General features: G+C 44.7%; 1 protein-coding gene across 1 annotated transcript; it reads left to right on the top strand.

Annotated features, from left to right (window-relative positions):
• Positions 1-668: 668 nt before the first annotated feature.
• Positions 669-22,923, top strand: LOC149337552 (protein lifeguard 1-like). Its single transcript, XM_089554901.1, has 10 exons — positions 669-750; positions 863-941; positions 3,603-3,656; positions 7,002-7,092; positions 8,298-8,335; positions 11,306-11,351; positions 12,615-12,656; positions 16,939-17,028; positions 21,746-21,793; positions 22,756-22,923. Exons 1-10 carry the CDS (start codon positions 669-671, stop codon positions 22,915-22,917), a joined length of 732 nt encoding a protein of 243 aa, XP_089411027.1. The 3' UTR covers positions 22,918-22,923.
• The last annotated feature ends 1,940 nt before the right edge of the window (positions 22,924-24,863 follow it).

Below are 24,863 nucleotides of genomic sequence, written 5' to 3'. Positions count from 1 at the left end.
AACTTAAGCACATCTATGGCACGTAAAAAGCTTACTCTTCATTTTATTTTGCACGTTTACTTTTTATCCAAACCTTCTTGCTTCCCGGCTTCAAAGCGCAGGAAAAGGGTTCACCAGCCTATTGCCACACTGAACACAAATAGAATGTACTACTGCAGTATACAACGTATGCAGTGTAACCGCAGTAGATGAGGGAAACAAAACTCACAAGTTAGAGGCGGTCGCAGCCATTCTCATCGCCTGCACTGCGTTGGTCTTGCAGGCAGCCTGCGGCGCGGTTACAGCGAAGAGTGGCTTCATTGTAAACGAATTTTTTAATAACGGGTGGTTGAAGGAATTGTTCTTTAGAGCCGTTGTGCTGATGGTCTGCACTGCTTAAGGCGTAATTATGTCTCCTCATGATATGGCACACGTCATTTCTTTTTGGAGGGGCTTGCGCCAATTGCAACCTTTCCTTTACGGTCGCAACACTCAAGGCATCAGTCGTAACACTCAAGGTGGTCACGCGAAGCTGTCTCTACCAACTTCCTTTCTGTGCCGAATTTATATTTCACTGTTCAGAGTGCATAAAATGATATTCTTGATGACCATCTGGGCTTGCCTTTTTCGCGTTCTGTTTCTTTTTTCCAGATTTGTCGCTTGGACTAACCTTCTAAATATCAGTTGGGATGGAGTTCAGGCGGTCCTCTGACCCGGAGGCCAGCGCGCCCGCATCAACAAACCCGTTCGACGACAAGTATGTGCGCATAGGTACGTCCACTACTAAGCCACTTTATGTGGTCGCCTGCATCATACTTCAGCAGGCCTTCCAACATCGTTTATGAAGCTGTTTCACAGCAGACGTGCCCTTCCCTTGTTTCAGGCTTCATCAGAAAGGTCTACGTAATTCTGCTTGTGCAGCTGCTTATCACGTTCGCCATCATCGCTGCATTTGTGTTCGTGTGAGTAAAGCTGCTTTAAAGTTTCCTCCATGAAATAATTTACGGCATGAATTAGAGAATAGGCTTTGTTGCAGCAAAGCCATGTTGCTATTACGATTGGGAGAGAATGGTTTAAAGAGCACCAAATAAGAATTCAGTGTGTGGTCATATCCTTCATTTCGCTGGAATTTTTCCGCAACGTGGGATATATTTCCACGACAAAGAGATCATTTGAGGACAATACTGAACTCCTGTGCGGTGCTTGTGCTGTCTGGCCCTCAGTAAATCCTTTGCTAGTGATGATGGTTACGCTACCGATCCCTTTCATGATAACGCCATGCATGCTTCCTCATTAAGGAAGAGTGGCGGCATCAAGCGGCTTCCTTTGTCACTAGGCGTGGAACGGGGCTCACACTTATAAATTGGAGGAGTTGGTCACTATAACCTGTGCACGCTTAAAATAAAAACCAAATACACAGCTTCAACAAAGAACCCTGCGGCACGAGTGTCTATAATGGCTTCATGTGTCCCAATAGTTCAGTTCGTCCATATCCGCCCTTGAGTTGACACATGGCTAGGACGACTTAGGTGGCATCAACAACAATGAGCCATGCTGCTAGCGCTGGGAGCGCTAGAATATTCCCATACCTTGCCGCTGAAAAGCTCCCGTTGGGGTCGTAAATTCAGGCACATCATTTTTGTGGACAAAAACAAACGCTCCCACAGAAATGTCCTCACAGCCACAAAAGCCGTCTTTGTCTTCAAACCGCAGATGGTTTCGCAATGCGAGCGGTGCGCAAAACATGGCGTGATGCTCTTTCTGCCATAGCCTGTTACGTGGGGCAAAAAAGCTATGGAAACTGACGTCAGACATACACACGCCCGCGCGCACAGCCATAGCAAAACTATGATGTTCTTTTCAAAGGCAGTTGTCAAGAACCTGCACAATTTAGGGGCAATTTTTATTTTTAAAAAAGAATAATTGATCCGCTACTTCCTGGAATGCGCTAAGCTGTTTAATAGCTGAGCTGCAGGTCAGCGTTGCTAATCCCACGTGAGTCAAAGCTACACAATCTCGCCTTCCTCTCACAGCTTCCACCATGCTTTCATTCATCCGTTCCGGCAAGGAATCGACCGCGCCAGCGCGGCGAATTCCTTGATTTTGTTAACTTCCACCCTCACCCGCTGTAAATAAAAGGGAAATAGGTTGAGGTAGGGAAGACAATAGGACAAAACTGGAGCACTTCAGATTGATTGCTGTTGCCATTCGTGCTGTGATTTGAGAACAGCTAGCCAACGCATAGAATATTTTTGTTGAATCCTTTGGGGGCGCAGTTCCAAGGCCCACTTGTGATTCCCACGCTATATATTTCAATAGCAAAATAGTCTCCGAACATATCATTCTTTATTGATTTCTGACTACTTTAATTTGTTCATCTTGTTTCTGGACTTCCCGCGGCTATAGGTGCGACCACTAAGACCGTACTACGCGCGAATAGTGCAAGCGCTTAGCCACTGGGCTGCGCTCAAAGGGCAACGTACCACTCGGTGAAGCGCTGCTTGGGGGAAGAGCTGCTCTAAAGGAAGCATTGCTTTACGTGTCCTGCCTCTGCAAGGGCGACTTTTTTCCTTTTGGTGTTCAATGCCTACGCTCCTCAACTGCTACGTGACCCTCCATTCCAGGATTTTATTCCTTCTCGCTACTCTGTTCCTTTTCTCCTCCCTCTCCTCTTCGCAACTCCTACCTGTTAGGCCGACACCGCAGAAATGGGAAGGATGTCATTCACTTCAGTCGTAGTGAAACACTGCATCTTAGAAGTTGTTTCACAAAGCGTTTAGCGTGTAGCATTTTCACTACGCTATCAAACTGAAAACGCGTCGCTTGGACCTCGTGACGCTATATGCCTCGCCACTGCAAGCCTTGTGGCTGCACATGACCTCTTACATACTCTGAGCTGATCTCAAAGGGCGCCTCAGCTGGTTCAAAGGGGTGCAACTGGGTGCATATTGTGTCTGGCGGTGTGGTGTCGGTTTTACCCAGGCACAGTGAAAAACCGTAGAAATCAGTGTCGAAAAACAAAATAAGTTTGTAGTGTCGTTCTTGCAATGTTTCAACAGCTTCAATTTCACTAGTTGAAAGAATCGTGCTGTAAGATTGCTGTTGGGCATTATGCATGTGCAAGAGTACCAAGGTCATGTGTAAAAATGCTATAGGCTTGCATCACATATATGTGAGTATGCTATGATTCTACCATTGACAGTTTGTAATGTGATCCTGCTGAATGATGAGACAATCTTAATAGACGACGACCATGGGTCCGCGGGAGGAGAGGAAGGTGTGAGGCGGTTGTCTGCCTGCACACGGTTTTGCTCCAAAAAAAGCGCCCTCCTTGGAGCTGGTGCTGACGAACTGTTGAAGTTAGCGGAATACTTCATTCTTTTGGGTGCATACGGCTTTCATTTCGTTTCCCGAGTCAAGAAATGCAAGTTTTTTGTTTGTGCTTTGTTGAGCTATTACCGATGCCAGGAAGTTTTCGGGGCACGATTTCGTGAAATTGGCACACACTGTGTGTTCTATTCGGCGTCTTCATCGCTTGAAAGCCACCAAAAGCGTTCCTAAACTGTCAGCCCTGCCCTAAATAGCGCGCATTCCGCCAACGTTTCGGTTCTTTCTACTCGCAGGCCGGAACTCAACACTTTTGCTAAGAAGAATGGAGATGTCTTGATGGGTGCCGGGTGAGTGGCTGTGTTGCAGGTGCAGAGTTCCGGCTTTCACTAAGAGGCTCTCAAAAAGGTGTCGTCGCCAACATGTAGTCTTAGCATAGCATACTGGTGCTGACGTATCCAGGAGGAAGGGTGTCAAGCAGGGAGACACGATCTCTTCAGTACTGTTCACCGCGTGGTTGCACAAATTCTAGAAACTGTTTAAGAGTCGTAGTAGGAGGTAATAGAGAATACGTTATTTATTATTCAGGGTTATGTTGTTGCGAGTGCGTTGTTAAAAAATTGATGAAACCAATTACAAAGCAATATCAAGGACATAGGGAAAGCGGAACAATCATTTGGAAAATGTGCATTGAAAAATCTAAAAAGTCATCATGGACTCTTGTTCCCCTTCGAGCTGTTGAACATAAGCAGCGAAACATTGCCACTGCTAAGGGAATACATCTACGTACGACAGAGAGCGACTTATAGATCGGGTCAAACTAGATTGAATTACCTAGGCTAACTACAATGGAGTGGAGTGCCATTCTCGGGCAGTTTCAGTTCATGACTAGCATCTCACGAATACCCCTCATGAGGAAAGTATACAACAACTGTATCTAACCAGTACTAACTAATGGCGCAGAAACGTGGAGGGTAATAAAAATATTTGAAGTCAGACTAAGGACAGCGCAGCCAGGTATGAAAAGGGAAGCGATAACGTTATGCGAAAGGACGAGAACAATGTGGCGTAGGAAACAAACTCTAGTTTATGATAGACCTTTCGAAAACAGAAGAAAAAAAGGGCTTGGATAGGGCATGCAATGCGAAGGCAAGGTAACGATGGCCTTGTATGATAGCAATATAGAATCGAAAAGAAGGCAAACGCTGCAGGAAGCGCCCCAGAGCCAAGTGGACGGATGACATTACAAAGTTTGCGGGGATGGAGGAGGTCCGCAGCTGGCTCAGGAGAGGGTTAATTGAACGAGTACATGAGAAGGCTTTGCCGTGCAGTGAATTTAGTTACGACTGTAACGATTTATTTATTTATTATTAGTACCTCAAATGCCCCTTGGTATGGGGTATTACATGAGGGATGGGCATAATGCTTAAAAGATCATATTTCGAGAGATCAGCCATAATGAACGCGCCTTTTTCAGAACGTACCCTCCAAAAGAACAAGCATATAATACAAGACACACTACGCACAACACGGGCAAGATACAGACAAACTACGATTTTCGACAGTAATGTTTCCTAATTCCAGATTTTCTAAATCATCATCCTACCATTCTCACTATTTTAAACGAATCATCATCTCTAGGAAACTTAAAAAAAAAAGTGAACTTGTACTTGTTATCGATTCAGATATGATTGTTTATGTTGAAAGTGCAACATGATTTCACTGTTTCTGTTACTTATTGCATGTACCTACCATTTTAAGTGTATGTATATACTTTATGCTTACCCCGTATTAATTGAGTGTTTTGCCTATTCATAAAGGGGACGGACACTTAGTCAGGCATTCATTGCCTTTTTGTCAGCCTCCTCGACCGACTTTCTTTGTATTTCTGTCAAAATAAACATTCATTCATTCATTCATTAATTCATTCATTCATTCATTCATTCATTCATTCAAGTGAAGAGTGGTTCAATGGCACTCTTAAAGGAATGTTGGTCGGAGTGGTGCACAGCGTCGACAGGCAGTTTGTTCCAGTCCCGAGCGGTCTCAACAAAAAACGAACTAAGTTGGGCTGTGGTCTGTGCTGGGACGGATAGACGGCTTTAAGATGGCTGGTGCGGCTTGATTGTCGATGAACTGGTAAGATTGCTGAAACATTAAGTGACGTATGGTAGAACTTGTGAAAAAGGCACAACCTGAAGACCCAGCGTCGCTTTTCAGGATTTGTAAGATTAGCCCGTGATTTGAGTACAGTGACACTGGAATGATAGGAGTAATCTGAGAAAATAAACCTGGCAGCGTGATTTTGTACAGCTTCGAGGGTGTTAGATTAGATTAATGGGGATTCCAGACTGACCATGCGTATTCTATTTTAGGTCTGATAAATGCAAGATAAGTAATTGTTTTCAGTGATGCAGAGGCTACGCGCAAGTTTCGACGGATGCAACCAAGAGTGCGATTGGCTACGTTAGTAATGTTTATTATAGGCTCTGACCAGGTTAGTATATCTGAAAGCGTGTTGATCAGTCTGCAGCGATGTTAATCAGCAAACGATGTTAATCAGTGAGCAAGAATTTTGCTTTCCGAAAAAGGACTTATGCCCAAAAAAGAGGGTATCGTTTTGTGTCACTCGCTCCGAAAAGTCACCGTTTTCGGCATCGTTTTGCTTCCTCGCTTCCGTAATAAGGTTATTATTTATACAAACCTCCTCGGCACGTAGGGTACGAATTCTCTTCTATCCCAATAATGACCCAACTGTATAAAATCATTTATAATGAGACATTTATCTATTTACTAAAACCGACTTGGATGGATTTTTTACCGCAGACAGATTAAAACTGGGTCTGCAGAACCGCTCTCTGCAGTATTCCAGCTCTGCATACCGATTCCATGGTTCGCGAACGGAAAGTGGCAGTCAGGACTGTTCCGAAATACGTACAATCACCATGCCGGAAGTTAGATGAATTGACATCAGCAGCGCAGCTGACAGGGTTTGCGAGGAAAATGAGTCGCACACCACTTTGATCTTAGAGAAATTACTGTTTCCCAATAGAGGCACTGGTGCCCAACAGTTTGAAAGTTGGCAACAAATAAACCCGTGTAAGCTAAAAGTCGACCTCTTTCCCATCGTCAGTTACACGCAGGAAAAAAAGCATGGGGCCACATTTGATGTATCACGCATCGAATTACGTAAGTACAGCGCGCTAATATGAAATGTACGCAATTCTGGGTTTAGCTGCGGTGTGTAGCGCGCAAAAAATGATTAGGATCTGCGCTCTGGGGCACGAAAGTGGTGACCACTTCGACTCACAACAACCCCTTATGGGTTATCAGTGCCAGAGACGCTAAGGGGACGTGGCTACATGTACAGAGCACATCTCTCCAGTCACCACGGAAACTCGCGGGCATCAATGTCTGCATTCTAAGATGCCGGCCTTCATAATCCAGTCTCGGGAAGTAAACTGGCACAAACTCTACCAGCTTTTGGTTTTTATATTTTCTGAAATTATTTCCTATTCGTTATAAAAAAATGGTGTAAAGAGTTTTGTGAGCTTCGAGATTCTGTGTCAGTGCTCATGCATTGGTTTGAGTGGTCTCAGTGGATTTAAGCCAGCTTAGTGATGCACTCACTGCCACAAGGCTAAGTAAGGATAGCGGGCTAGACGCTGCAACTGACACCTTCCTTTTGTTCGCAGCATCGGATCGTTTGTCCTACTCATAATTCTCACGTGCTGCCCAAATGCCGCCCGCTCATTCCCGACGAACTTCTACCTGCTCTTCAGTTTCGTAAGTGCAGAACATCCCATCTTCACAATGCCGGATGTAACCCTTAATGAAATTCTTGATGAGGTCACGATTATGTGAGTGCTTGACACACGCTCTTTCAGAGACACAAACTCGGCGATATTCCGGCTGCGGTGTGTCGCACCCGGTAGTGACCCATGACTTGCCTGACAGTGCTATGAAGTATACATTTCATTCTGGTTTAGTCTCCGCTCGTTGTGGGCATACGAAAAACAACGTCTGTTTTAAATTGTACAAAATTAAATAGTAAGCACTTCGAGCTGCAGGTTTGCCTACCTCGGCGCGTTGTGCAAGCTAGTATTATCCAACCGACGTCATGCGAAAGATGCCTGAATGATTTCGAATGGAAGAAAATCCTCTGAGGCCTAACACTGTGCATTAATGCCAGGAATTATCATAAATAAAAGAGAGATCCTGAGCTTTGAAAACGAAGAAAACTAATCCGCGCTTTCATCTTTGCTAACATTTCTCCTTAAACCGGAATCTGGGAACTACCGACACTAAACACACAAACTATTTCATAACCCCCGGAGCCCTCCACTACGGCGTCTCTCATAGCCTTAGTCGCTTTGGGACGTTAAACCCGATAAACCGAACCGAACCGAACCTTTGTGTGTTAGTTCGCTGCAGGCGTCAAATCAACCATATTGGTGGCAATAATTGTTGCAATACCCGATCATTTATATGGATTACCCTTAGCACTTTTCCATTGAACGTCTATTAAGCGTTCCCAGCCATGTCCTAGACAGAGCGGTGAGGGGAAAGAAGGAAGACATGAGGGCAAAGCTAACAGTAGATAGCAGAGGAATTGGTTCTTGAGTAAATGAAACCGACAGAACGTGGCGAGGGCGGAGAAGCTACTGCATAAGGCAGCAGATGCGCAGGCCGCGTTTCGAAGGAGATTAAATGAAATGAGACGCCGATGTGCTGTGCGATGGAAGTGAGCGTTAAGGGAATGCAGTTAATTCATATTGTTGTGGAGCCCTCCAGTACTATGGTTGCCTCTCCTTTGTACCATGATGCCCATATTACGGCTTCCATATATGCGGTGTAAACGTAGGCAATACTACAGGTGTAGTTTTCGGATGTCTTACGGCGATGTACGCACACCATCTATCTTATGCACAAAAATCGAGCCAAAGTGGGCCGTTTTTCAACATGAAGAATCCTTTTTTTTTTCTCCTCAGACTATCCTGACTGGAATATCCCTTGCCGGAACTTGCGTGTGAGTGCTTTCTTCTGGTCAAAAACGTTTTCTTTAGGAAGGACAATCAATTGAAGTTTGGTCTTATCGATTTTTTCTTTTCATTGCATCAAAAATAATGTTTTCACTGAAAGAGCAGGTTTTATAAGTTAGTGACAATATAAATAGAAATAAAATAGTTGCTGCCACCGGTTGTTCTCAGATGAAAGCTGGGTATGGCATCAGGGAATCTTTAGGTGCGGGAATATTTGATGCTAAAACACACTGGTATTCGTCTCCAGTCACCAATCACGAAGCCACTAATGCTCGTCATCGACGTACTGATTTTGAATCCTGTGGCGGTGAAGTATTTCCTATTCACATATCCGAATTTCTTAAATCAAGAACTGTTTCTTGCATGAGGAACAACAGCGATGTCAGCGGAGATACATAAACCAAAGAGCCATTCTTTCCGGAAAAAAAAAATGCGTACTTCTACTTGTCGTCAGTGTCACTTTAATGCGGTAATTTCTTGCTCGCTTTATATATACAGGCGTTTCACCTAAGATTTGACACAATTTTTCAAGATAGGCTTTTTCAATTAGAAGAAAGCTTTTTCCGCCATAGCATTATCAGCAGTGTAGTACATCAGAATACAGCTAAGATGAGCTAACTACCAGAATGGTTTACTAGTAGTTGATACTTGACTCTATAATTTTTACTCTTAGACTCCTTAATTATTGAGAGGCGTGTAGCCCACCTTAAGTAATATCCATATCATTTTTTAGAATTTCGAAAACACGGTTACTCTCGGCGCGGTTGCCCAACAAATTTTGTCTGCGTGGCGCCAAAATACCGAAGCTTTCGAGAAGTTTGCAGGCAAAGCAACCTCTTCAGTACATGTAAACGCTGAAATAGCCAAAATCTGTTCGGCCACAGCGCCGTGACAAGCCGTGTTTTCAAAAATATAGACACTGATATGGATATTACGGTGCGATATACGCCTCTCGAGAATTAAGCAGCATAACAGTAATAGGTAAAGAGTTACCTGTTCATTATCAGTTAATCGTCCTGCTATTTAGCACGTAGCTGCATTCTCATGAATTACACCACTGATAACAGTATGCCGAAGAACGTGCTCTTCTAACTCCAACTGCCTATTTTTAAAAATTGTGTAAAATTTTAAGTAAAATCTCCTGTATACGTTAGTGCACTCTTGCATATGTTGGCTTTAGCTGACTTCCATCGACAAAAATGAGGTTTTACAGTAAGTAATCTCGCGACTTGCCCCCACTGTCGGAAGCTACCAAATCAGTAATTCCATTAGGTGCACTTATAGTAATTCTCAATTAGGCCTTGTTGGTTCATTACGAAGAGGCAAACCAGTTCAACGAACACGGACGACTTAAGAAGGACAAACGCATGCGGACACATTTCATAGAAATAGTTAGTCATGGTTTGGAAACTTCATTTTTCTATAAAAAGAAGATATGTAAAAAATATGGATGCATTTCAATTCATGCCACAAGGTAACAGTTTGCAGCACTTTTCGTACAACCTGGCAGACAAACTCGACGCGATTTTATTGGTTTATTATCCTAGGGAATGAGCTAATGATTATATTGTGCAAGCTAGGAAATTACAGCTAATTTATTTCGAGCATCCAGTTTATAAGTACAGACGCTTCGGGACCGTGGAAGCTCTCTTCATATTAAGTAACAAGGAAACTTCATGTAATCCGAAGACATGAGGATATGCAACTGCTAATTTTTCATGTGGTATTTCCCTCTTTGTAGCGTTTACACTGAACAGAAGCAAAAGGAAAGCTGGTGGGAGAAGATTTCGTAGGCAACCGGTAACTGCTGTTGCATCAAAATCTCTGTGAATAAGTAAATCAGCGATTTGTGGGAAGCGTCTGAAAACCTGGCTTAATTTCTGTACTGATTATAAGTAGCCATTCTAGTTGTGAATTGAACTAGAGCAAAAGCTTTCGGCTACTGAGGTCATAAAGGCACGCAAGGCAGGGAAGGCTACAGAGACAGGTAATATACGGCGCAATTTCCTTGACTGCGAAAAATTGGTGCATCTAACCACACATAACCAATCCTACACTGAAACAGGTACCTGACCAATTCTTGTCCACATAGTTGCCCCTTTCTTCACAAATGAAATTAGACGTGCACAAGTGTAGTCATTTTAGCTATAATTATATAATGTAGGTTTTGAGATTGTGTGTAGTATGTGTTGCCTTTTTTTCCTAGAAATATTATCTGTCAACTGTTTGGTGGAGAGTTCGTTCATGCTACTTATTGCTTAGCCTAAATGTCTTTTTTTTTGTATAGCACATAATTGTATTCTAAAACATTTTGTGTAAATGTCATTTGAACTTATAATCAATACTTCGTCAATACTGTTTTCTGTAGAACTGCTGTGAACTCTTAAAATGTAATTCTTGTAAATGCATATTTTGTTACTTTGCAATTATCCATGTTTTTATTTATTTATTTATTTATTTAACAATACTGTCAACCCTCGTGTGAGGGTCCTTACAGAGAGGGTATAAAAATTTCATAGAAAAACAGCACTATTCACAAGCATTGAATACATCAGCATGACACGGTACATCATTCAGTCAAGCATCAAATGGCACTTTCAAGCAGGTGGTTATCCAGAGATCGTTCGAATGCATGCACATCACTCTGTTCCACAACACTCATTGGCAAATCATTCCACATTTCAACTGCATGAGGGAAGAAGGAATGTTTGAAAGTTTCACTACGGGCGCTGTAAGGCTGAATTATCCGACCATGATTTATCCGACCATATATTGAGTGTAAAACATATTTTATTTTTCTTCAATAATCTGCACCATCAGGTCATCACCTACTGCCTCGTTGGTGGTTTTGTAGGCCTCTGTCAAGCTGTCAGGAACAGCGTTTTGCCTACAAACCCGCCAAAATCTTTGTGGAAAATAAATTTAATTGAATCGAATTGAATCTCTCTCTGGTGCAGCTACAAGGGCCGCGAGGAAATCATGTGGGCGACAGGAATAACAGCGGTGAGTCGCCGCAGCATGTCTGGTTTTAGATTTCTTAGTGGCTGACAGCAATGCAGCGTTCGAAGTACGGCGCGGACTACGTGTATATACAGATCGCTTTATACATGTAAGCACCTTTGCAACACGCCCGAGCAGTGCCTAGTCTGTTCTTTCGAATATCTGCGGCCTCGCGAGATTTTCAAAACTCATATAGCAAGAATGGTTTGATGCCATACCTGCAGTCTCAGAACTGTGACCAAGAAACTGAGGGCAAGGCGAGAATTAAGCCGCGTAGTTTGACTATTCTAGACGAAGTCCTTACATAGTCTTAGCTAAAAATAAACAGCACAAGGAATTTGGTTCTGCTACGTGAAGTGGGGCCATGCATCGCTAATGGCAGTCCTAAGCTCCGGATATGTGTTGGCCAAAGTTTTAAGGCTGGTAACTTAGTGAGTTTAGAAATGCGAGGCTGGAGTCTGTAAAGCTGCCGTACTTCATGCCTCATAAGAAAAACACACACATTGTATATATATAGGATAGTCTTCTCGAATGCTTCATTTGTGGATGGCTTCCCACCGTTCACTGCACACTTATCATTCATCTCACGACCAACCAAATGAACTAGGAGTAACTATTTCTTATTTAAAGGTCCCTAAATGCACATTTGCCAATTAGCAAAAAGTGCTGGCAGGCAGAGCGCGTACTGATGGTTTTCTATTCAATAAATCTATCGTGGTATGTGCTGTCGGTCCACGCAACATTAGGTCTCTCAACGGATGCATTTGGTGCTTCATAACTTAATTTGAATGTGCGGCACTGGCCTGCTGTGCTATCATTGCCCAGCTGGCAGCACGTGGCGAAAAGTACGGACCTTATGTGTTGTTGCAAGCCGAAAAGATTTTTGACTGAAACAAATAACTAGGGCATTAGTGCTGCGACTATTTGTTAGGATATTTAGGTTCAGAATCGACTATGCCTGCTTGCATGAATAGGCAATGTTTCTTGCTCTGTTTTGCAGCCTCTGTTTTTTTTGTGTAAGAATCGGGGCTCTTTTTGTGTGAGGCATAGATACTGCCCACAACGACTTAATTTATTAAAAATTCTTTTCGGTTTGTTTTAATCTCCTTTTACAACCCAAAGCGTCTCAAGCTATAGATTCTTCTCGTACAAGAATCTTACTGTACCTTAACGTCACAATGAGAAACAGCGCCCAGAGGCCATCTTTACAGAAATAGCAAGTTCACCACTGTGAAAACTACAGAAGGCAATTCGCTCTTTTCGCAGGGAGTCTTTATGATGTTGACGATGTTTGCTATGCAAACGGCGGTAAGCAAGCTTGTTAACAACACCTATTTCTGTAAAACTTCTATATATCGACGTCGTTCCACTGCAAGAACATAAAGTTTTGTGATGGAGTAAAACAAGATAATTATCATTACGTCACAATAACTTTTACTTATTGCAAACTAATCGTGACCGTTTTGTTTCATATGAACCACGCGCTCTGACTTTTTTGTTTGCGGCTCACAAGACTTTCTAGAAGGATCCTCGAGCCATCCGCCATGATAAGACACTGTGCAAATCTAAGGGCAGTGTGTGAATGTGCTGCTAGGTCACCACATGGTAGATCCTCTGCACATAGAGATAGATTGCCCTCCAAAATATGAGATAATAAAGCTGTAATCCAGTAAAGTTTAGCTCCGAATACAATATAAATATTTACTAAAGGCCATCATTTTGCCTTCGTAGAGACAAGTAATCTGCTTAGCCACGACTTCTGCACTTCCATAGTCTTTTTGTCATGCTTTGACGTACAGAGAAAAGTCTTATTTGGCTGTGCAACTACGTTTTGTACGCATTGAACGGTACCGGTCTCTCTTCTAAATATAAAAAGTTGTGCCAGTCTTGATTAATAGCAGCGGCATAGTCAATTCCTTAGATTTATTACCTCCGAAAAGTAGCAAAAGAACCCGGTGTCAGATCCAGCCTTCACCTCTTACTTGCAAATCTTTGAGAATTGGAACACAGGAAATGCAGTTATTCAAAAGAAAACATTCGACAGAAGTCTGTCTGGTTGGGAAATTTAATGTTAGGAGAAGGTAAGTGACGCCAACCAAGTAAATTACAGGAAAAACACGACGTTTCGGGACCGGCTCGGCCCCTTCTTCACGGTGTGACTACGGGCGAGCGCAGCTTGGCTTTTTAAGCCCCTGTGTGGAGGACCTGCGGGTCAATGGCCGCAGCCCATGGACGTAGGATGAGGGGAGAGTCCCCAGGGAACGATTAACATTCTCTCGTGTTTGCTGTATGTGCCACGACTCGAGTAGAAGCCTCCTGCGTGGGTTAGCTTCCGTTTCCAATACAATGGTGCTGTCGAAGTCAATTGGGTGGTCACACCCTTCACAGTGTTCGGCCACGGCGCTGCGTTGACGATTCATGTGACGGACGTCCGCTTTGTGTTGGTTCATCCTTTCCGCGAAGTTCTTCGTTTCCCCTATGTACGACGCCGGGCAGACGGAACACGGAATTTTGTACACGACGCCCTGGGCCTTTTCTCTGGGCTGCCGGTTTTTTGGGCGGGGGAGAAGGCGACCGATAGTGCTGGTCGGTTTGTGCGTTGTCAGCACCCCTTCTTTTCCGAGAATGCGACCGAGCGTCTCGCTCACGCCTCTCACGTAGGGGATGCAAACACGTTTCCGCCTCTGGCATGCGTCTGAGGAAATAATAGACCGGATTTTGTTTTGCCTTTCTTGTTTCCTGATAATGCGCCGGATGAATGAGCTTGGGTAGCCGTTCTTTTGGAGGTCAGAAATGACTCGGTTCTTCTCCTTCCTTTTATCTTCACTTGAGGAACATATGGAGTCGGCTCTCTTCAGTAATGACGTCACGACAGATGCTTTGTGCGACAAAGCATCTGTCGTGACGTCATTACTGAAGAGAGCCGACTCCATATGTTCCTCAAGTGAAGATAAAAGGAAGGAGAAGAACTGAGTCATTTCTGACCTCCAAAAGAACGGCTACCCAAGCTCATTCATCCGGCGCATTATCAGGAAACAAGAAAGGCAAAACAAAATCCGGTCTATTATTTCCTCAGACGCATGCCAGAGGCGGAAACGTGTTTGCATCCCCTACGTGAGAGGCGTGAGCGAGACGCTCGGTCGCATTCTCGGAAAAGAAGGGGTGCTGACAACGCACAAACCGACCAGCACTATCGGTCGCCTTCTCCCCCGCCCAAAACACCGGCAGCCCAGAGAAAAGGCCCAGGGCGTCGTGTACAAAATTCCGTGTTCCGTCTGCCCGGCGTCGTACATAGGGGAAACGAAGAACTTCGCGGAAAGGATGAACCAACACAAAGCGGACGTCCGTCACATGAATCGTCAACGCAGCGCCGTGGCCGAACACTGTGAAGGGTGTGACCACCCAATTGACTTCGACAGCACCATTGTATTGGAAACGGAAGCTAACCCACGCAGGAGGCTTCTACTCGAGTCGTGGCACATACAGCAAACACGAGAGAATGTTAATCGTTCCCTGGGGACTCTCCCCTCATCCTACGTCCATGGGCTGCGGCCACTGACCCGCAGGTCCTCCACACAGGGGCTTAAAAAGCCAAGCTGCGCTCGCCCGTAGTCACACCGTGAAGAAGGGGCCGAGCCGGTCCCGAAACGTCGTGTTTTTCCTGTAATTTACTTGGTTGGCGTCACTTACCTTCTCCTAACAATGCAGTTATTTATTTCCCTTCACAAGGTTTCTCGCATAGTGTGTGATAACTGCAGAAAACATTGCATTTATAATATTGACCGTCGAGTAATTTAAAGAATTTGAATTATCACAGATTAAGGGACATAATTGTGCCTTGTCGCAACCGGTTGTTTTATAAAGCACTTTCTATAAAAGCAACATTGAATTGAACAGAATAGAAGGAGTGCAATTACAAATAGTTGGTATTTTCGCGAGATATTGCCACGCGCCTAACGCGCCGCGCGGCGTCCGCGCTGAGTCGAAGACGACGACGAAGCGGCGGTGGGCTCTCGAGGCGCGCTTGTTCTGTTCTGTGTCCTCGAACCTGGCGCTGTAATTAAAAGAAGGCTCCCAGTCCTGGGTTCTTCCCGACGCCTACCTTCAGGGCTCCTCTGGTCGTGACAATATTAAAGCCTGTGCGCCTTTCACTGCCAGAGAGTTGTACGCAGATGTTCATTTCGTGGGACATTGGCGCCTGGCAGTAGCAAAATTCGACGGGAAGCGATCGCATAACTTAATGTTTCCCGCATTACTCAGCTGGCGTAAACCCTGTCTCATTCTGGCCATCATATATGTGAGCGAGGATCTCAATGTGTTTGTAGGCAGCGCGTCCGTTGGCAGTGTTCCATGTCCATGCTACCTATGTTGGACCCGCCGCATGTCTTCGGCTTGGCAACTGCCAGCTACGTGCAGCGTCTGAGAGAGGTTTCTAAGCGTTTGGGGCCTCTCGTGACCTTACGTTCCACCTGACGACGGCAGACATTTCACTTAGCGAGAGACCGCGTACTGCAGAGTACGGAGCGACTCCAGAAGGTTTTTCGTCATTTCAAGTTGACTGTCATTATATTTCTTGCGCTTGCCTGTTTTACTTCCAATGAACAGACTTTAAAAATAATGTCAAAAAGAATTACAAGGGACACGAACAACAAAACCGAACCTGAAGCTGGGTTTTGACTAGAGTTTGACGTCTCGATAGGCCGAAGTGTGGCGTCACGAATAGGGCAAAAGTAAATGTCGCATGAGTGTTGGCGGGCCACATTGGCTTCTATCATTGCCAGCTACGGGAATCATTAGTCTAAGATGATAAAAAAGGAGGTCGTCATGTCATACAAGCAGGGGTGCTCGCTGAAATCTCCTTGACAAGGCAATGAAAGGTAAAACTTTAGACCTATTTTCCGTCGAAACAAAACGCCAGCCGGCTGCGACATTTGGCAAAAACGGTGAAAAGGCTTTAGAGAACCTACCGCGCAGGTCAAGAAAACGCAGGAGTTTCTCTTCAATAGCAAACGCTTCACTTCAAGTTGTGAGTACATGTGAGCAGTAGAGGCTATTCGGTTAAAAGTGTAACAGCGCATACGAGTTGAAAAAACTACTCAGCCTGGCCCTCAGTACGACAAAATGTTCTCTCGTCGTTAACAGTTTCTTCTGGAGTATTGTAATATTTTCACATAGTACTGCAAAAATTTCTCTCCAGTATTTTCTTGCAGTGCTGCCGTTACGACAAGGGAGATCAAAATATTGCAAAAAATTCTGGTATTGATGCAAAAATTTGTTGTTACTACTGCTTCACGGTTCGAAAATTCTACAAAATGTATTTTGATGGTAAAAAGTTTTGTGTTGTTTTTGTGACTGGGCTTCTCTAACTGAAACAGAGAAACCTGGCTAGTGGTCACTGCCAGCTTCTCTGTGCATGCCATACCTCCAAAATCTAATTAGGCTATGCCGAATTAATGTTCAAAAGCAATAGTGTGCTTCGCTTATTCTGACCGCACCGGTAATTCAGCCGCGTGAGTTGGCAGAATGAAGCAGAAACCTCCACCAGCTCTTAATTATTGCCATTTTCTTCTTGCAATTTTTCATCTTGCAGATAGACTTCACAGCGTGCACGGGAATCTCATTCGTGCTTCTTATCCTTCTGCTCGTCTTCGGAATCGTGGTGGTCATTTTCCCCTCGAAGGTGAGCATGACGATAGAGACATCTAGGTTTTTACGTCGCTCATTTGTCTCTACACTTAAGCTTTAATTTCAACACTTTCGTTAGAATTCTTGCAGGTCATTTACCTGTGTGCGCATGCTGTTACCTCATTTTTTTTTTTTTGAAGCGAAAGCTTCACTATGGTATCTAGCATTTCGCCGTGTCGGGCGCAATGCCACCTCTGCGCATGCCCGTTTCCATGGGAACTGGTTGCGCCGAACCACAGGTTTCAGCCGCGCGCAGCCGCGCTCTCTTTTCAGATGCGCAATGGATGAAGAGGCTGACTGCAAGCGTACGTACTCAGTAAGGCATCAGAAAAGGTTACGAGTAGCTACGTCGACGGATCCCGAAGTCGTAGCATGGTACAATGCCGGCCGACAACGCGAGAAGGAAGCGAGGAAGGCCAAGTGTGCAGATGAGACGCCCGAAGAACGGGAAGAACGACTCGTTAAAGGCCGATTCACACGACGGTCCATTCGCCCGCGGCCCGCGTATCACGTGTTCATGCGTCTGCACAATGAGAGGCGCGCTTACGAGGCCGCGGGCCGACAGCGCGCCTCTCAACGTGGTGACGCATGAACACGTAGTGAGCGGGCTGCGGGCGAACGGACCGTCGTGTGAACTGGCCTTAAACGACGGCGGCAAGAAGCGGAGAAGCGACGACCGCGAACGAAGCCGCGAACGAAGAGCCGCGAACGAAGAGCCGCGAACGAAGCCGCCGCCTCGACATCTGCTCAACAACAGCCGATGGAAACCTAAGCAGAGAGAAAGAATAACCACGTGATTCGTCTCAGTGAATTGGAGACTGCAACGAGGCAGTTTCACCAGAAATCCACGAGCAATCGGTTCGGCAGCGCGTGAGAAGCTTTCGCGTGCACTCTAGGTTTAACCAAGCTAAACCATCAGCAATTTTTTCGCCGCGCCTTCTACTACACACCTTTAATCTCTTTTATATCGTCATGGTCACGTACGCTAATTCCAAGCATAATATGTAGCATTGACGATGGCAGTATGAACAGGTTGGTCCAAAATATGTGCGAACTCGGCTCAGCGTGGCCGCGCTCCGCGGCGCGCCAGAGCATCCGGCGTGGCCGCAGAACACGACGTGTAGCAGACGACGACACGAAGCACCGCCTCCGGGCCCATGTGCGACTCCGCCGCGTAGCTTCGATGCGCGCCGCGGAGCGCGGCCACGCTGAGCCGTGTGCGCACATATTTTGGACCAGCCTGTACATACGACTTCGAAATGCTTGCTTAATACAGTGCTCTCGAAGGAAGCTCGTTGCACTTCGAGAATAAAACAAGGTTTGTCCTTGAGGCTTTGCACTGTTAGGGCTTCAGTTCTCTTTCGCAGCTTAACAATAACGAGAACTTTCTCCGTCGTGAAAGACATGAGAGCGCAAAACGGGGACACGGACGAGGAAGGGAACAGGACGAGCGCTGCACTTTCAACAGGATTTATTCAGGGAAGAACGTTTAAATAGCCTTTGCTCTTATCCATGCTCTTGATCGCAGACAATCGCTTCTCACAGATACGCATACAGAAACAGCATTTCACTGTGGCGAAGAACAACTGACGTGTCACTAATACAACTATCACCTCGCTTCTTGATATAGAAGGCTTCCACGAGCTCACGTTCTGTCCTATCTCGGCTTTTCAATAGCACTTTGCAATCATATAGTCGAGGCTTGCAGGCTACACGCTTCTCTTTTGAGCAGGCTTGGCAGTGGTCTGGAAGATGTCCTCTCTTATTTAATGAATTCTTGTGTTCAAGCAGGCGCTCATTAAGACAACGTCCGGTTTGTCCACCGCACACCTTGCCGCATGGAAGCGGGAACTCGTAGACTACTGCTTTCTTGCAGCCAACATGTGGAATTCGGTGTCTCATGGTGCACTCTCGTACTTTTTTCTTCCAATGCGTGAACACATTACGGCGAGTTTTCGCGGCGCTGAAAATACCACATCGACGCCATACTTATTGGCCACCTTCTTGAGGTTAGGAGAAGTGTGGTGTACGTAAGGTACAACTTCCCCCCTTGCCTGCTTTTTATCTTGAGTTCGGTTGTTTTCCTTGCTGCCCTTCAGCTTTTTCAGCAAGGTCTGCGCCACGGATAGAACCAGGGAGGCCGGAAAGCCTGCTTACTGCAGCCTGGACACCTGGGAAGCATAGCTTGCGTGCATGGCATGGTGGCAAGACTTCTTTAGTGTGGAAGCTAAGCACTGGGAAGCGATAGCCTTTTAACGGTCTTAGAATGATTCGAATGGAAAGGCAACAAATCTTTCTTTGCGCGTGAACAGTACTGCCAGAAAATGTGTGAAGGGTGAAAGGTTAGGGTGAGATCTAAAAACAGCAATTTGTTATTACTGCTAGGCAGTTCGTGTGTGAAGGTGAGATCCATGCTATTCCGACCAAACGTACCTAAAACATCAGCTACTGCTTCGTCAAAAGTAAAATTGTTATCTTCCAAAAGGACCAGGTAATCGTCTACATATCTAAAAACGTGGACTATACAATCCGTGTCAAGTTCTTCACTCAAGGAGCGGTCAATCTCAGATAAAAACATATTACAGAGCACCGGAGCGACACACGAGCCAATACAAATGTCCCTTTTTTGCAGATACGTTTGGTCAATAAAGTCAATAAAAGTGGCCTTGAGATAAAACTCAAGTAATGACAAAAAGTTGTTCACATTCAAACCGGTAGCGTTTTGAAAAGCGGTGGCTCCATTTCTGTCAATGCAATTACGCACTGCAGGATAGAGATGTACATGCGGAACAGAGTAGAAAAGATCTTCTACATGAATAGAAAAACTACAGCTTATGTTCCTATGAGTCTGAAGGAAGGCTATCACGTCATCCGAGTTCTTAGTTGCAAAGGGGTCTTCTACTTCCAACGCGATACCACGCGATACCACTCCAACGTAACGCGATACCACTCGAACGGCATGCATCTACAAGAGGTTTTACAAAGCAGACCGCATGTGTCTGTGGGCAAGCGCCGTCGTAACTTTATGGCACCCAACTTTGACGAAAAAACTGATTTTATTGCATTCAAGCTTCATTTCTTGAGATTTATTCGTCAAATTCGGCTATCAGTACGCATTTTCGCTGCATATAATCTTTTCTGGGTGGAGTGCAAAGACTCCAATGGAATTAGCCGCCGCGGTGGCTCAGTGGTTATGGTGCTTGGCTGCTGACTCGAAAGACGCGGGTTCGGTCCCGGCCGCGGCGGTTGAATTTCTTTCGAGGAGAAATTCTAGAGGCCCATGTACTGTGCGATGTCAGTGCACGTTAAAGAAACCCAGGTGGTCGAAATTTCCGGAGTCCTCCACTACGGCGTCTCGCATAGCCTTAGTCGCTTTGGGACGTTGAACCCCATAAACCAAACCAATGGAATTGTTTTTCATAAGCATTCTTGCCCTAACCTTATTAATACACATGCACTAATCGCTCTTACGAGTAAACTGGGTGCGTATTCTCGGAAATGGAATTATCGTTGCGCTTTCTCGCAAACCAGCTGCCTAGGAATGTTACCAGCTCATGCACCACCCTCGTTACCAGGTGGTTACCAGGTGGTTACTTACATCATTGTGTGGAAATCAATTTTTTTTCCTGCACACCAGCATCCCATAAACTTTTGTGGCCCGGGGTATAGGTTCTGCCAAGCTATTACAGAGCACGCTTCGTCATTTGCTATTTTTTTTTCACACATTACTCAGAGGAGGTTTAATGGTTTATTTGGTTCATTCCCAAGCGCACCAGCAGCATGTAGCAGCACGCCGGCTGTTTCACCTCAAATTTCTTCAAATAAAAAAGGGTTTCTAGTATAAAGCCCTTTTTGGCATAGCATTATCAGCGGTGTAGCACATCAGAATACAGGTAAGTCTTCTAAATAGTAGGCTGATCATCAAATATTGAACAGTTAACTTTTGTCACCATTACACATAGACTTCTTTTATATTGAAAGGGGCGTAGCACACCGTAAGTAATATCCATATCAGTTTTTAGAATTTCGAAAGCGCAGTGAGGGTCGGCACTCTGACGCAACAAAATTTTACCTACACCATGCTAAAACGCATGCGCTTTCGAAAAACTTGCCTGCAAAGCGATTGCTTCGGTGCGCTTAACTTTTCGTAAAAGCCAAAATTTCTTGGGTCACAGCGCGGAGGGTGAATGCGTTTTCGAAATTATAAAAACTGATATATATACTTCTTACAGTGTTCTACACGTTTCTCAATAAATTAGAAGACTAACGGCAACAGTTAAAACTTAACTACTCAGTAATATAATTAATCAGCGTGCTAGTTGGCACGCCTTAGGTGTAACCTGATGCGCTACACCGCAGACAATATTACGTTGCAAAAAGCGGTCTTCCTAGAGAGAAAAACTGATTTTTTGAAAATTTCAGAACATCTTAGGTGAAATAACCATTATATATAAAGCGCCATATTTTGTTATAGTCTACGGTACATTCGTCTGATGCATATGAAACAGGTATTTATGTGTCGATTGTGGATGCTGCAAGAGAGATCACTTCTAATTTGTATGTATGTATATATGTATGTATGTATGTAAGTATGTATGTATGTATGTATGTATGTATGTATGTATGTATGTATGTATGTATGTATGTATGTATGTATGTATGTATGTATGTATGTATGTATGTATGCTTATATATGTGTTTGCATTTTTCAGGCACTCTTCATGCTGTACAGTTGCGCCGGAGCAGGGCTTTTCAGTCTTGTAAGCTACTTTTATATTACACGCCATTCTATTTTGCTCCTTTGCTATAGTAGACTGTCTTTGGTGGCAGATGTATACTCGTTTCCCAAGCATTGGTTACTAAATTTATTTATGTACATGAGTTCTGGGCGATGGCATCTTCTGCTTTTGGTTTTGGAGGCTTCAAGATGTGGGCTTTATATACGTGATCTCATCGTCATCCATGGGCGAAAATGAGAAATTCTGAGCGCTCGTGAACACTTAAGTTCGTCGTCGCTGGCGGCATTTGAGTGGACATTCCTCCAAGATTAGTACCGTTGAGAATGCTAGATTCAAAATCGTGAACTTTGTCCGTGAAGTTAGGCCGACGAGTGCGACTGAAGGGTTTTGAATGTTTCCAACGTAGAATGAAGCAATGGCGAAAAGCGACGGCATAGGCTTGGCGAACGGGTTTCATGGCTGGCAACGAGAAGTGGTCACATTCATTCAAAGTGCCCAGCCACACTGTAAACAGAAAGGAGAGCAGGTTTTTTGTTGCGAAAGCAACACTATGCCAGTCACCGAGTCATTTCGCGGATCTGAGGAAGGGCCATTCTGTGCATACGCGAAGACCAGTGTGTCACACGGCGCACAGCTGGCGCGCAGCCACCGTCGCTGCGCGGGTGACTCAGAGGTGCCGTCGCCACGTTCGCCAGTTGCGCATGCGCAGTAGCGGCGCACGGCTAGCGTGCCGAGGGCGCCGCCGATGCCGCGCGCTCTCCATCGCATCTCTCTCCGCGTTGCTTTCGCAATCCTCCAGGTTTAACCAGAGCTAAACCACTGCCAAGTTTTCGTCTAGTTAATTTTCTTCAAAGGGTGTGTTCTCAAGGACAGCTTACTTACTTTTTACTCTCATATAAACGTTTTCGTGTTCAGACTGTAGGTTTTGGAAGCAGTGCTCGGTTGCATAGATAACCACAAATTTCCCATCTTTTCCCACGCAGTTCATCGTAACGGACACGCAGCTCATCACGGGAGGTTCCAACCGACAGTATGCCATCTCTCCGGAGGACTACATTTTTGGAGCCCTGACACTATATCTGGACATCATCAACCTGTTCCTCTCCGTTCTCAATATCGTCAACTCGTGCGACAGTGACGAGTAGCTGCCGCCTGCGGCGACGAAGGAAGGGCCCAGGGCAACCGCTATCGTCGCGCTTGCATGCGACAGCGCATGCGCCACTCTCTGCCAGTGTGCATGCGGCTGGGGCGACCACCTCGTCGAAGTTTGTGCCGGCAGTGCTACCTGTACGAAATGACAGCTTTATGAAATCTTCAGTACAAAAATACAATAATCTGACGTTAGGAATAATGAAAATATGCTGTGGCGCATTGCCGGTGTCTGGGAGATGACTTGCGATGCCGAGCTCAGTGCTTTCTGCTATTTATGTGACTGTTGGCTTTTCTTATATATATATATATATATATATATATATATATATATATGTATACGGTTTGGTTTATGGGGTTCAACGTTCCGAAGCGACTAAGGCTATGAGAAACGCCGTAGTGGAGGGCTCCGGAAATTTCGACCACCTGGGGTTCTTTAACGTGCACTGGCATCGCACAGTGCACGGGCCTCTCTCTCTCTCTCTCTCTCTCTCTCTCTATATATATATATATATATATATATATATATATATATATATACCACCGGCGGAAGTGGTTGTTTTTTCTTCTGCTTTCCTAATCAATTAGCTTTAAGCGATAACATGTTCAGTAATATTCTAAATTGATCAACACCACAAAATAAATAAATAAATTAAAAATCCCCTGTGCCCCTTGGTTTCTGTGGCTGTTGGCTTCTTTCATATATATATATATATATATATATATATATATATATATATATATATATATATAGCGAAGTATACGCTCCGTTAAAGGAAACATATTTATTCAACTCGACGTTTCGATCGGAAGACCGATCTTCTTCAGGTGTGATTTTACATTGTTAATGCATCCCCTTTTATAGGGGCGGGCACAGAACAGGTAAGTGGGAAACACAAAGCACATAGCAGAAAAATACGCATAAAAAATTATTAGAGGCAGTGCGACCCACACTCACATACACAAAAAAAAAACGAGTGCGAGGAACAGGTACTCAGTCAGAAAATACAACGTCCAGATGCGGCATCTGCTTTTTTAAGCACCACAGGCTTGCTTATTGACAGTCGTGTCCAGCTGGGAGGTGCTCGACAGGTGCGTGGCCGTGCAACAACTTTCGTAGAAAAATGCGAACACTTGTTCCTTCTCCTGGCCGCGAGAGCAAAAAAATATAAAATATGACCCTCCAACAGAGAGAGCAGACAACAGAAAAAAAGAAAAAAAAGGAAAAAAAGAGAAAATGAACAGAGCAAGGAAGAAACCTCGAAAAAAAGTGAAATAGGTAAAAGAAAACCTTTAAAGTAGTGTTTTTTCTTCGCACCCAGCTATAGTGCACCCACCCCTGGTTGAGGTGAAGTATTTTAAGGAATGTAAAAAAAGAATATAAAAAATGTGAGCTTACATAGTAAAATTAAAAAGGAAAAAATAAAAAAATAAAAAAAAGAAATTGTGTGGCATTCGCGTGACCACAAGGTGAGTACACCCGGGGGGAAACGGCACAGGTGTGGCACAGGTGTGGCATGCAGAAAGGGGTATGACCTCAGACGACTAGTCAGTGGTGCTTTGTTTAATTTCGTAGGCCCCTGACCTCGGAAGAGAGGTAAGGGTGCCGTAAGTTTCATTAATGCCATTTTGCACTGTGTTAAATTTAAAAATAAAATATGATTCTCGTTGCTCGCGCTCACGAGTGTTTTTGAAGCCACTCTGTAGAATTTTTACTTTAAGTTTGTCAAACTCGTGTTTCGAAAGAGGGAGGCTGGTGAGGGATTGTGTATGTGAGCGGTGGTTATTAAATCTGAAACGGAAGGAATTGTCTGTTTAGCCTATGTATTGCATTCGACAGTCGCCACACTCGAGCATGTAAACCACGTTGCTGGAATCGCAATTCAGGTCTTCCAGGATAGAATGCTTGAAATTTGAATGGGTGCTTTTAGCCAGTGCCGTG

The sequence above is a fragment of the Amblyomma mixtum genome, chromosome 7 (genome assembly GCF_055824585.1).
Source record: "Amblyomma mixtum isolate Tamu chromosome 7, ASM5582458v1, whole genome shotgun sequence".
In the NCBI taxonomy this organism is placed as follows: domain Eukaryota; kingdom Metazoa; phylum Arthropoda; class Arachnida; order Ixodida; family Ixodidae; genus Amblyomma; species Amblyomma mixtum.
This window is presented reverse-complemented; position numbering and strand designations above follow the sequence as displayed.